Source organism: Zeus faber, assembly GCF_960531495.2.
Source record: "Zeus faber genome assembly, chromosome: 5".
Classification (NCBI taxonomy): domain Eukaryota; kingdom Metazoa; phylum Chordata; class Actinopteri; order Zeiformes; family Zeidae; genus Zeus; species Zeus faber.
Window position 1 is genome coordinate 27,554,026 of NC_137192.1, and position 14,922 is coordinate 27,568,947.

The window sequence follows — 14,922 nt, forward strand, 5'->3', positions numbered from 1 at the left end:
ATATACTATATTTGTAAGTGTGTTGGTGTCTATATACACTGGATCTGTCTATATGCTGTATATATACTGTATGTGCGACTGTGGGTTTGTAGAAGTTTCTTGTATGCGTCTCTGTTGGTGTCCATATACTGTATCTGTGTGAATGTGTGGTGTGTCTATACTGTATACTGTATGTGTGAGTGTTTATATTGTATGTGTGAGTGTTGGTGTTTGTATACTGTATATGCATGTGTGTGGTTATATGCTATATCTGTGCATATACTGTATGTGTGAGTGTGTGTGTTGGTGTTTATATACTATATACAATATGTATATCTATATACTGTGTATGTGTGTTTACATACTGTATTTGTGTAGGTGTCTATATACAGTATATACTACTATACTATATACAAATAATCTTTATATTTGTCACACACACGCTTTGAATGATGGCCGGTGAAATTAGTTCTCTGTATGTATCTAACAGTGGCAGCATACAGCAATGCTCGGGGACCAGTTTCAATGTCCATCGCTGGGGGTCCTCATGTCATAAAGAGGAAACCCCTTGCATGCAAACTCCACAAAGAAAGGCCCCTCATTGGGCGATAACCAGGAAACAAACTAAAGATCTCTCGCTGTGAGGCAGCAGTGCAATGCACTGTGCCACCATACCCAGTGTGTGTGTGTGTGTGTGTGTGTGTGTGTGTGTGTGTGTGTGTGTGTGTGTGTGTGTGTGTGTGTGTGTGTGTGTGTGTGTGTGTGTGTGTGTGTGTGTGTGTGTGTGTGTGTGTGTGTGTGTGTGTGTGTGTGTGTGTGTGTGTGTGTGTGTGTGTGTGTGTGTACACACTTTGAATTTGAGGACGTGGCCTTGGGGTCTGGGAAACAGTGATCAACATTTTTCAGCATTTTCTGACATTTTATGGACAAAACAACTAATCGATCAATCAAGAAGAGAAGAGAATCAAGAAAAGGATCGACGGATACATCAATAATGAAAAAAATGGTTCGTTGCCGCTCGTCTGACAACAACGCTGATGTTGGAGGAGCTGGAGACCTGCAAAGGACTCTGGGTAATGGTAGGATTGTACAACAACAGGTCTTCAACTTGGATAAGAATGCTGATGAAAGTTGAAGCTCAAAGGGTGAGAAATCCCTCGATGAAGTGAAGACGATCCCATAGGAGCAGATGTGTGTTTGAAGGGCAGGTCTGTTGGGAACAGCTGATTCATACGTACACAGCTTCCTAATGACACTGAACTTTGATTCTAGTTCTCTACAGACCCTGATGCAAGAAGCTCCTGAGACACGTCTTCAACAACACCAGCACAAGATTCACAAGTTTTAAGAGAAAAGAGTAAAGTGAACAGGAAATGATGAAAATAAACACAATTTAATCCAGATTACAAACTACATTTATATCATAAAAAGACACACACACACACACATCTCTGTTCTTTAAGAGAAATTATGTTCTCTTTTTTTTCTCTATTTTAAAATCTTCAAACTCAATGTTCATTAAATTTTTTATTTTAAAACGTAATCTTCATTTTAAACAGTCGATGGCATTGACCATTGGCTGGAATGATAAACAAGACTTTATTTATTTTAAACACAAATGATTAATGTTGATTAAAAAGAAAAATTGTGAAAACTCCTGGTGGAAGAAATGTGATTCAGCCAACAATCATGAACTCACGGTGAACTCCACAGAGCCGTGGACTCCAAGGCCTCATGGCTCATTTGGAGTCCGACTATGTTGTATTGCTTTGATATTATGAGTGATTAACGATGCGTATCGCCGCCTGGGGAAGAGCAGTTGGTGCATCTAAAGAGCATCACTGCTATCATAATATTAATGACCACTCACTGTTTTCCACACATCGTTAATGACAATTCTCTGTGGAACAATGATATTATTTTCCAACACACACTCATTAGCAGAGAGAGCATCAAACAGCCGCTAGCAGCAGCTCTGCACTAATAAGGCCTGTGACCTTTAGTCCCATCTCTCTGCAGACCAACCTAATAGATCCCTTAGAGAGAGAGTGTGTGTATGTGTGTGTGTGTGTGTGTGTGTGTGTGTGTGTGTGTGTGTGTGTGTGTATGTGTGTGTGTGTGTGTGTGTGTGTGTGTGTGTGCTCCTTAGCGATCTGGACCGTTTGACCTATTCCTCTCGGAGGCTAATAAGGGCAGATGTTGCCGACGCCCGCCACTTTCTGTAAACACTGAGGATTTTGGGAAATGTCAGCTTGTCCCTGCAGAGGAACGCAAGGCCTCTTATTTGCATTTAGAAGTAGAGTAGAGTCGAGGCATAGTAGTGTGGAGTTATGATAGAGTAGAGTAGAGGAGACACCCTTTTGAAGGAAACCTACTGCTCTGGATGTACTGTGGTAATTACAAAAGGTTGTTTTAAATAAATTGTGATATTTACTGTCATTCACAGAATGTTGAAAAACCCACTGAGACACGTATGAGTGTCATGTCAGTGGGGGAGAAGACGACAGCCTCCACATGGCCTCCCCTGCAAATAACAAGAAATGATGCAAGACCAGCTTGTGAAACGAATGTCCCCACCCAATCACCCAGCTGGGGCAAGAGGCCGGGGAGACGCAGGTCCATGTCAGAGTGGGCGGCCATCCCGACCATCGAGTGCCAAGGAATTCCATTTCCTTTAACTTAATGTGGAGGGCCTTACCACCGCCAAATTGGAGGTCCTACGCCATATGGCCAAAATCAATGTAGTAGCAGCTGTCCTTCTTCAGGAGACCCACTGCACAGAAGAGGACAAGCTTAGGCTGCCCGGGTTCCATCTCGCTGGGTCCATCTACAGTAGACAGCATGGCCTGGCAACCTTTGTGAGGGATGACCTCAACCTGATAGACGGTGGCCAGTCCCTACCTGGCTCCAGTGTTGAGTGGCTGGTCACTAAAGTCCAGATCCACATCAGTGGTCAACGTGTAAAAGCCCCCACCAACAACGCTGACCATGTCAGTCCTCCCGCTGGTCCCGGCACCCGCCATCTACACAGGGGACTTCAACTGCCAGCATACCGACTGGGCCATGCATACATGTTCCATACAGCCATACATGTGCAGATGGAGAGAAGTTGTGTGAATGGGCCTCCGGCGCCAATTTTCTGCTCCTGTAAGATGCAGAACAGCACCCAAGCTTCCACTCTTCCTGATGGAACAACCATAACAACCCGGACCTGGCCTTTGCCTTGTACCGCAGCGCTGACCCCATACCGCAGAGACACATCCTTGATAGGTTCCCTGATCACACCACCATCCATCATCCAGGCTCCCTCCCTGGTGCAGCCAGTACCTTGCAAGCCCTTCAGGAGATGGAACTTCAGCAAGGCCAACTGGCAGTCATACACAGCTGAGACAGAAAGAAGATCAGCCTGTCTCCCAGACCCAGAGTCTGCCGATGTGGATGCTGCATATGCTGGCTACTGCAAAGTCCTCCTAGGGGCAGCAAAGATATCCATCCCACGAGGCTACAATGAGAGCTATATACCGGGCTGAGATGAAGAATGCAGCCAGCTCCTGTGAGACCACTAGCAGGCAAGCTCAAGAGAAGATGTGGATACGACTGCAACGGCACTTCTCTAAAAGCTGGATGCGACTGGTAAGGCCAGATGGACTGAAGTTGTTGAGTCAATCGTCTTAACCCACTCCAGCCGCAAGGCATTGCTGACCATCAACCAGCTGACTGGCAGAAAAGTATCACCCCCCCAAATGCCTGGCAGAAGATGTCATCGCGTCCCTGCTTCTCAAGAATGACCGTTTCCCTGGAGCAGACAAGAATTTCACCCTCATGACATCGCGCAAGGTTTCTACCCTCAGTGCGGACATCAGCAAACTAAAGCAGGGCAAGGCCCCAGGTGGTGAAAACATCCACCTGAAATTCGTGATCCACCAGAGTGCAACAACATCTGCTTGGCTCTGCGCCTTCTTCTCGTCCTGCTTCCGGAGATCCAAGCTCCCCAAGACCTGGCGTCGTGCTTCAGTCATAGCCCTGCTGAAGCCATACAAACCCTTGGAAGAACCCAAGTCCTACAGACCCATCTCGCTACTCTGTGTCCCATTTAAGATTCTTGAGAGGGTGATCCACTGCCGCATTGAGCCAATGGTGGACCCACAACTTCCTACGGAACAGACAGGTTTCCGGGCAGGGCAGAGCAGGGCAGGTCAATGCTGGACCAGGGAACACTGCTCAGGCAAGACATCGAAGACAGTTTTTAGGCCAATGAGAAAGCTGGGCTGGTGCTAAAGGACCTGACAATCCAAAATAGGCATATGGTGGACTTCATCATGGAGATGCTGTCGAACCGCAGCTTCATCCTACTGACCAAAAATGGACAGAGAAGTAGGCTCAGAAGACTGAGAAACGGGGTTCCTCAGGGTTCTGTCCTCTCACCGATGCTTTTCAACATCTACATCAAAGACCTTCCAGATACAACATCTAGGAAATATGGTTACGCAGATGACCTGGCCATCATGCTGTGTCAACCTACATGGAAGGCCATGGAAGAGGGTCTCAACCAGGACATGGGCATCTTGGCTATCTACCTCCACAGGTGGCGCCTGCAGCTCAGTACTGGGAAGACGGCGTCGGCAGCATACCACCTTAAAAGGGAAGCGAAGAAGGAACTGGATGTGTTTGGGGATAACAAGCGTCTGGAGTTCCAGCAAGCCCCAAAGTACCTTGGCGTATGCCTGGATAGGACACTAACCTTCAAGCAACACCTAGAAGAGTTGAGGGCCAAGGTGACATCAAGGGCCTCACTAACCGACGTCTTGCTGGTACAAGCTGGGTGGCCTCTGCCAAGACACTCCAGATTTCTGCACAAGCCCTGGTCTTCTCTGCAGCTGAATACTGTTCCCCAGCCTGGTGTGGGAGCCCACATGTCAAAAAGGTCGACACCGTGACACCGTAACAACTGTCTCCGGACAATAACCGGCTGCTTGAAGCCCACCCCTGTGTCCTACCTGCCAGTCCTTTTGTTGGTGTTATTTTAATCAGATATCCAACGGTTCCATATCCAGCTCACTGTGAAGCACCATTTTTTATTGGAGGCTTCCATCAAATAAAAGAATAAAGGAACATCAGACACACCTCTTAACCTGGAGATCACAACTCAAACAAAACTCAAAATTGGAGCCGTTTCAATGTATTTCACGAAAATAATCCGACACAAATTCAATTTGAGATTCGCTTGAATTTACTTTGACCCCTGACAGCATGATGGAGGGGTGTGTGGGATTTTCGGGATATGAGGTCATGCCAGCCACATAGCTTGAAACAGTGTTTTAAAATAAAAGCACAGCACCTGTAATTCTGTACACAAAAAATAATTCCTAGAGAGTTTTGAAGAATCAGGATCAGAATCAGATTGAGTTTATGTGTTACGGTTAGGGTTGGTGCGTTTCATATGAGTTGGCAATTAGCAAATCAAATATGATAAAAACTAAAGTAAATATGCCAAATATACAAAAATATTCAAATATTAAAAAATATATAGAATATACGAATGTGATTGTATGCACATAAATTATTGGTATGGGTATATAGGGTATGAATTACAATTATAAATAAATTGCTATGTATTACTGAAGCTGCTTTAACATATGAACTCTGGACAATGTCCAGATAATCAGGTATGCACATTGTCCCAAGTTGTCCTTTCACACATGTTCAAGTTCAACTTCAAGTTCAAGAGATTATTTTTTCACATACATATAAATACGGTCATACATATATGCAGTGAAATGTCATGACACCCAGTGATTACGCACAATAATCTCTATAAGCTCTAAAAAAAAAAGAATAATAAAATGTGCGTAATCGACACGCAGTACACAATTTGAGATTGTTTGTGTCAGACGTGTTCACACTACCTGAAAATACTCAGTTTGGTTTTGACGATGGGTGGTGCCTGGGTAGAGCGTGCAGGAGGCAGGACGTGATGCAATGGTGCTGCAGAGCTTTACAGCACACCCAAGATGACGTATGAGGCTGCCAACTTATCAGTAGTTGTGACTTTTTTTGCGTTGATACTCCATGTATTTTGAGGTATCTGCAATATTAATGAAAGAGTGGAAAGGAATATAAAGAAAAGCAGAAAGGAGTACTCAGCAGCTACGCTCCATATACAAAGATCTGTAAGAAGGTAAATAACTGGCGCATGATAGAGACGTCATCAACACGCCTGCTTGCTCGCTGTGAATGCTCCAGAAAATTACCTGCTCTGTTCACACATACCGCTCAATAGGACATTACACAGACTTTGCACGAAGGTGCTGGCTGGGTAAAGGCTGGGTTAGGTCCAGTCAACTGATTCATACATTTGTGTTCACACATACAGCTCCTCTGGGTAATGTTCGGATCATTTCAGGGTTGCATTGCATGTGTAAAAGCAACTTAAGTTATTACAGTTTGGGGGTATTCTCCAGCGGTCCGCTCAAAAATCAACCTGTGACCCAGTTTTGGATCAAGACCCACCAGTTGAGAACCAGCTGACTGGATTATACCAGATGGAAGCAAAATGCAATCCGCCCAATGTACACACACAGGCGCAAGCACAAACATACACACACACACACACACACACACACACACACACATACACACACACACACACACACACACACACACACACACACACACACACACTGTCGGCAAGAGCCTTATATCGCTTATATACCTTGGACCCAGAGGGATAAATGACCGCTAAGAAAGGAGGATAAAGTACAATCAAAAAGGCTGAGAAGCAAAACATGGAGGTGTCGTCTCTGGAGAGATCCGAGACAGGACTGCAGTGAGGAGATGGAGCTACTTCCTGTGAAAGAAGGCGCACCAGAATCAGCACCCAGTACAGGTGTCGATAAGCCCAAGAAGAACGAGATAGGCAAGATAAGGCCTAAGACCAGGGCTCAGACAAGGGAAGAAAGGGAGAAAAAGAAGAGAGTATCAGCTGGGACCAGCAGAGGAGAACAAGCTCAGCAACCACCGAAGTTGACACGAAAACCGAATGCATTGAAGAGAAACACACCAGGATGGATGGAAGGGTTAGAGGAGATTTCCTCGGTGGAATCTCCACTCCGAGAAAAGGAGGTGGAGGAGAGAGGTAGCGAAGGCCTCGCAGGCCTATGTGAAGAACTGCGGGAGGAAATGGTCCGAGTTCTGGAGTAGGAGCTATCGGATCAGCCGATGGACTTGCCCATACAAGGGGAGGTAGAAGAAGGGAATGAATGACATGATTCAATAAAGAGAGATGTCTTTAAAAAATTAGAATAATCTTTAACAATAATGAAATGATTTCAGTACTATCAATGATGTTACAAATTAGGTACTAAATTATTAATGGATTACTTTATTTCTACATGTGATATTGAAAGATAATTACCGGACGGGAATGATGTACCCATGTTAAGCTAATGGTGTAATGTGAGAAGGAAATTTTGTCATTCATGTAATGATGATGTTTAAGAATTAGGGACACATCATAAGATAGTTAATGTATTTTACAGTAAAATATAATTTTACATGTAATTCGGGGCTTTATGTGGGCTGACCTGGAACGGCTATTTTAGGAGAAAACCCAAAACGTCAGAGAAATCACGAGGGGGGAGTGTGAATCATGTAGAAAAAAAACCCAGAACACGTTATCTTTGCAGACGCACAGAAAAGAATAACATCAAGTAACGTCAGCAAGGCAGCTGTTTTCCAAAGAAGCATGAATCACCGATCATTTGTTCGTAAAAGAGAGACGTTGGCAGAAGTTATAAAAAGAGGAGACGAGCAGATGCTTTGGGATTCTTTGTTTCGGAGATGACTAGACAAGAACCGAAAAAGGATTAAAACGCTGGACCAAGAGGCAACATGAAGTCTGGGACTTTGTCACGCCAACCCTTCTCTGGAATATTAGGACACCTGAATCCCCCCCAGCGAGCAGCGGTTGTTCAAATGTAGTGAGGCCTGGGCTCCTTGTACTGGGAGGTGGGCTGTTCTGGAGGACATCGCCACTACCATTGCTGCTGGTAAAGCCAGCTTAGAGGTTCCTGATCAGATCCTTCAGCTGTCTCCCAATTGAAATGATGCCAAATTAGGATAGGAGGGATAGAGATAGGGATAGGGACAGCACTAGGGTATGGCTTTACTATTTTATCTTTTTCTTTTGAATAATTTTGATCAGATTAATTGTTTGATTTTATCAATACCAATAATCACAACATACCAATAATGTCTGTGTCCGGTATTTATTACCCCTTTGCACCCTTTTCCCCTTTGTGTAAAGAAACAATTCACCTAAGCCTGAGTACCCTTCTTGGAGATGGTAAAAAGTTAGGAAGAGCGGATTATAGGATCTAAATAGTTAGCCTAGCCCCCAATAAAACAACTCCTTAGAGATGACTAGTCGGGAGCACTGTACTGTGCTATTGTCGGGAGACAATTTTGGCACCGAACGTGAAGGCCACACACCAACACACACACACACACACACACACACACACACACACACACACACACACACACACACACACACACACACACACACAGAGTTGAATCCATAACTCATGCTTTTTGGCTCCATAAACACAGGCGGGTCAAAAAGCTAGTGAGAATATTTGACTTCCTTCCCTCTGTGTGGACATTGAGAGCAGACGTCATGTCTTTGGCCTGAAGAGCAGAGGGGCGCAGCAGAATAGAGAGATAGTTTAGTCAGAAAACCCCCCCAAGACTACTGAAACACACTGGAGTTGTAGTTCAGTTATCATTTATGAAATAAGTGCGAGGAATTCTCCTGACTTGAGGCCAAAACAGCTCAGACAGGCCCTGGTCCTATCCACACATCTCCGGATTTTCTGAAAATACATTTTCCCCCCTCTGTTAAAAAAAACCACCAAAACAATATAAAAATGCTCACATAAACATTCCAGGCCGGTAGGGGCCGATAACATCTCATAAAATGTGATGTCAAGCAGCACAGAAGAACATGAGGAGCATGAAGCTCATTGAGCTTTTTCATCATATTCAACACAACACTGTACGGACGACATTCCTCGTAGTCTAAAATACTTTTAACCTTTAAATGGCGACATGGCAGGGCATAAGCACTCTATGCGGTTATTTAGGGCCACAACCACTAGGGGGGACACACAATCAGTGTAGGGGCCACACGACAAGTGTAATGTTTCCTCTCAGGTCCTCACCTCTAATAATACGACAAGGATTGAATACAAAACAACGGAGGTATGATAAATGAACATGAAGTGAACTGGCTGAAGTGAACACACTGAGGCTCACCATGTTCCTCTCTTGGTTGTTTAACACCAAAGTTTGTTCTGATCTCCATTGATCATCTACTCATCCACTTGCGATTGAGGTGGGTTGATAACTGTTCTGAAACCAGCCACTAGAGGGCATCAGACCTCTGCAGGCTTCACTTCTTAATCGGACTCTGACGCCACTTGCCCCCGTGTGGGCGTCACACCAGCCACCGCAGATAAAAGTCTCTAGTGGATGTTGCAGATCATTGCTGGCCTTCATGTCATTGTATTATCCAAGGTAAGGTGAAGGTAAGAACCTTCTCTGTACTTGTCCTGCTTCACCACAAAGCATCATTCCATCACATCGGAATGCAGTGCTGTAATACAGGGAAAATGACAGAGGCTTGAAATGGATTGATCCACATTTTGTGTCATACTTTAAACCATCATGTTGAATCTGAGCAACAATTCCATTGTTTGTGTTTCTTGATTTTAAGTGTCTTTGGTTGGCTTTATTACCAGGCATGATGCATTTAACATTTTAACTGCCCTCATCAGTAGAAGCAGATGAGCATGTTGAAGAGGTTGGATGCAGAGAAGTTTCAAATGGGATGTTGCCCTTCCGGATCTGCCATCTGCTGATTTGTAAGGTGGATGGCAAACTCTTCACCAAATATACGTTAAATGGAAACATCAAAAAGCAATTAAAGAAGCTGTTTAACTTTAACTGCAAGCTGAAAATTCAAATATCTTTTAGATTATTTGGATTTTTAGGATTCATGTATCAGTGTCTTCCATGCTAGTTTGGAAGTTGTTACATTGATAACTGGTGATTGATTTAGAGACTAATTTTCCTTCTCTCCATGCACTATTGATATCACTTTAATTGAATTGTAAATTTGTGGGAAAAAGAAGAACAACATTCCTGTTTCATACATTCGTCAGTATTAATCAACTTCTAAAAATGTTAAATTGTGAGATAAGAACCAACCTGTAGACTTTCTTTTTCCTCCATCCATCCATCAGACTGGGATTTCTCATGTTCCCCGGAGAACTTCCTCGTTCTGCTTGTAGACAAAATCCACTGTTTTGTGTTTTATGCTTCAGCGTGACATCTACCTCCCAGCGATGAACGTGTCCTTGGCCAACGTGACGCTGGTGATTCAGTACCGAGACTCCTTTGCCAAAGCTGTGACTAAGAATGTGATCGTCGTTGCTTTGGGCATTTCCATCAACTACATCAACGCAAACCTCATCCACACCTTCCACAAGCACCAGGTTGGGCTTCCCCGCCGGCACCTTCATGCCCGTGGAGAGGGAAGAAGGCCTTAACCTCTCCCTCTTAAATACACTTGATTTTCAATATGAGAAAAGCCAAACCAAGGTTTTTGGTAAAGCTTTAACAAACATTCATCTTTATAATTTGACAATTCAGGAGATTTTCTTGAGGCAAATGTGTTGTGACATTCTATAAGCTTGACCCTTTTGAGATTTTTCCAACAATTACTTTTATTTTCATCTGTCTTGTGTTATATGTACAACTTAAATTTCTCTCAACTGCACCCCGAAGAACCCCAAATACTTCAACTATTGTTACGATATAACCCGATTAGCGACAACATTAAAACCACCACTAATAACCACTAATATTGCATCGGTCCCCCTCGTGCTGCCAAAATAGTTCTGACCCATCGAGGCATGGACTCCACAAGACCTCTGAGGATGTCCTGTAGTATCTGGCACCAAGACTTTTGCAGCAGATCCTTTAAGTCCTTGAAGTTGTGAGGTGGGGCCTCAATTGATTGGGCTTGTTTTTCCAGCACATCCCACGGATTGTCCTTGTCAAAGTGGCTCAGATCCTTACATTTGTCCATTTTTCCTGCTTCCAACACATCAACTTCAAGAACTGACTGTTCACTTGCTGCCTAATATATTCCTCCCCTGGACAGGTGCCATTGGAACCAGATGATCAATGTTATTAATTTTACCTGTCTGTGGTTTTAATGTTGTGGCTGATTGGTGTAGAAAAGCAAGACAGTGATAGTCAATATTTTACAAATTCAGTGCTGGAAGATTTAGTCTATTTAGGTGCGCTTACTGTATTATAGGATATGACAACACTAACTTTATGCTTCAAGACCTCATGCAATATATATATATATTTCTTCCAAAGAACATCACATGCCATTTACGTCATTGGAGCTTCACAGAGAGAAGGGCACTATGAGACTGAGCCAAAGCCACGGTTCCACAAATGAAATTGCACAATTTAAGTTCAGGAACATAACACTTCAAACTCAGTCAGGATAACATTGAAAAATAACTGTGCAAAGTTCTTTCTCTGTAACACTGTCTTCATCTTATCTGCTATCTTAACATTCCATGGTTTCAGAAGTTGATTTTGATTTTCTATGAGGAACTTCTCCAAATGGTGCTGTTGTTTTCTCTAAAGAGCCAAAGTCACATATCCTGTGATTTGTTGCTATTATTATAAAAGGTTTGTGACACCAATCTCATTCCTGATCTTCACCCTTACTATGTTATTGAACAATGTGCATGTGAACAATTTGGTGAGTTTGGGGGGATGGGTCTCGTCCATGTCTACAGTTGTCTCTTCTGTCCAGCCTTGCATTCATCCTCCATTCATCTCTCCTCCCCTCCACCCTTGTCCATGCCATCATTCCCTTCAGATCTTCAACACCAACCCTCGCTACATCCTCTTCATCCACCTGGTGGTCAACGATATGATCCAGCTGACGGTTACCATCGCCCTCTTCATCTTCAGCTACACCCTACGCAGATTCAACGTGTCCTTGTGTTGCTTCTTCATTCTGCTGGCACTCTTCACCACTGAGAACACCCCGCTCAGCCTGGCCTGCATGGTAGTTGAGTGCTACGTGGCCGTGTGCCTCCCGCTGCGCCACGCCCAGATCTGCACCGTGCGCCGCATCTACCTGCTGATGGGGCTGATCTGGGCCACTAGCGCAGTGTCCGTGCTGCCCGACCTCTTCATCTCTTTGGCCATCGAGCCGCTGGACTTCTTCCACTCGCCGATCTTCTGCATGCGGGAGACAATTTTCCGGAATCCGCACCTCCTCAAGAAGAGGGATGTCTCCTACGCGGTATTCTTGGTTGTGGTTTGGCTCACCATCTTGTACGCCTACTTCCGCATCATGATTGCTGCCCGGGCGGCCAACACTGATGCCAAGAACGCCAAGAAGGCCATGAACACGGTCCTGCTGCACGGGATCCAGCTGCTGCTGTGCATGTCCGCGTACGTGGCTCCGCTGTTGAAGCAGTTTCTGGGGTTCCTGTTCCCTGAAAACTACACGGACTCACTCTTTGCTTGTTACATCATCATCCAGGTTCTGCCGCGATTCATCAGCCCCATCATCTACGGCCTGCGAGACAAGACGTTCAGAACCTACCTGGCCAAGGACCTGACATGTAAAGTTACCATGGCAACCCATCCACAGACTGTCTTTCGGAACCCTTCCTAAGAAAAGTCATCATTTAATATTAGTGTCGTGGTACTGTATATCAGAATACTTCAGCAGAACTAACTCAGTATGTAGTTTGTTTTCTATCATCTCAGTTTGTGAATATATTTGAAACTTGTAATATTGATAATTTGGAAGTAAAACTATAGTCACAAATTCAGTAAAATATTTAACACATCATCAATGTGTACATTATATGGTGGAACTGAAAAGTTGGCAGCAATTCTCATTATGTACAATAACTTAATAATATCGATATAGAATCATATTATGAATGTATGTATTGTTATCATATATTTGTTCATCAAAACAACTCCAAAACAAAGTCTTGTTGAGCGCATGTTGAGGCCTACAGGCGTCGACATAGAATTTTAAATATCTCCTTTTCTGATGATTATTACAAACACAAAAAGCCACAAGCTACAACAGTCTGGTTCCTATGAGGGTAAGATAAAATAAGATAAAATCAGAAATCATTGAAGAAGTTGGGAATTTGTCCAAAAATGACTCTGTGCAATTAGGGTATGACTGAACAAATTGGGGTGGTTTAGTGGACACAGATTAAACCTAATCTCAGACGAAATCACACTTTAAATCTGAATTGACTGAGACGGCCGTTCTCAGCCAGGGGTTAAAACAGTCTCAGACTTGCCCTAGTCTTGATTAAAAAAAAAACAATTTCCCGAAGGAAGGTTCGAGCTATTCTAGTTCTCAGAGAATCTTAATTTAGCCTTTGGATTAATAGATGTGGGCCTCCCGGATTATCTGGACTGAAACCAGCACCAGGACCAAACAGATGGAGTCGACTAGTCCTTCATGTCTTTGGACTAGGACTTCCTTGTCTCTAACTAATGAATCTTAAATTTAGCAATGTCTCAGAAAGGCATTTTTTAATTCTGGATCAATTTAAATAGGATTATCTTAGTCCTGATTTAGATCAAACCCTGTCTGTGAAACCGCCCCTTAAATGGATTACATTTTCAGACTGGATTCTTGAGGAGTCACTCAGGGAAAAGAGTCGTTGGATATTTTGCCTCTAGGTTTGTTTGGTTCAGTTGGTGCAAACGCACGGTGAGTGAGGGAGAACTTCCTGACCGATGAAGAGTCAAGAGTCAGAAGAGTCAGAAGAGTCGGTTCGGCTCCGAATTGCAAATGGAATCCTGACAGAAATTATTACATTCTGTTAGTTATTCATTATGGTGGAATGCAAAATAATCTGTCACATTTAAGATGTAATAAATACATGGATCTTTTTTGCTTGGATTTTCATTTAATCAGTAATTATTTGCAGTTCATGAGTCGAAGAGTCATTCCTTTGGCCCGAGTGATTCCTGAGTCATTTAAGAGATGTGTTCACTACCTAGGAACGTAGTGAACGACGTTACTCAACACGTCCTGGAGTGTGGCTTCTGATTGGCCGTTCCAGCACCTGATCTCGGAGCTTCCCTAACACAATGGAGATAATTAAATTTTGTGTTAGAGCTGTTGTTAGAGCCTATCTGCTATCTTAACATTCCATGGTTTCAGAAGTTGATTATGATTTTCTATGAGGAACTTCTCCAAATGGTGCTGTTGTTTTCTCTATGCGCCAAGTTAGAGCCAAAGTCACAGAAAATGTGATAATGTGTTAATTATTATGATGACAGTTGGTGACACCGGTCTCATTCCTGATCTTAACCCTTATCCTGTCAGTGAACAATGTCTCTTTTAACTAAGCAGTTCTATTTTTCAATGTTTCACATTTTTTATTTCGGGGGTTTTGGGGCTCTGGACTCGTCCATGTCTGCAGTTGTCGCTCATCTCCGGCCTTTCATTCATCCCCCATTCATCTCTCCACCCCTCCACCCTTCTCGATCTCGTCATTCACTTCAGATCTTCTTTTTCTATTAATTAATTAATTTGTTTATTAACCTGTGCTGTCAGCATGCTAGGCATACAACACAGAGTATTTGTATGCTATTGCATTTAGGACGAGTTGTCTGCAAGTGGAGTTCAACCTCATCCAAAACCGTCCTGTGGACAACCTGTTGGATGACCAGAGCACAGCTTTTTGTTATATAGAGCCCCCACCAATCCCCTTATTTTGAGAACTATTTCCCATGTTTGGGTCTATGAACAACTGATCACAACTCCAAGAGGGGGAGATTTACCATGGGTGAGACAAT

General features: G+C 43.6%; 1 protein-coding gene across 1 annotated transcript; it reads left to right on the forward strand.

The window, feature by feature from the left end:
• Window positions 1-10,385: 10,385 nt before the first annotated feature.
• On the forward strand, window positions 10,386-12,757 carry LOC307230644 (odorant receptor 131-2-like; the record flags this gene model as incomplete). Its single annotated transcript, XM_080001080.1, has 2 exons — window positions 10,386-10,535; window positions 11,948-12,757. 2 exons carry the CDS (start codon window positions 10,386-10,388, stop codon window positions 12,755-12,757), a joined length of 960 nt encoding a protein of 319 aa, XP_079857206.1.
• Between the last annotated feature and the right edge of the window lie 2,165 nt (window positions 12,758-14,922).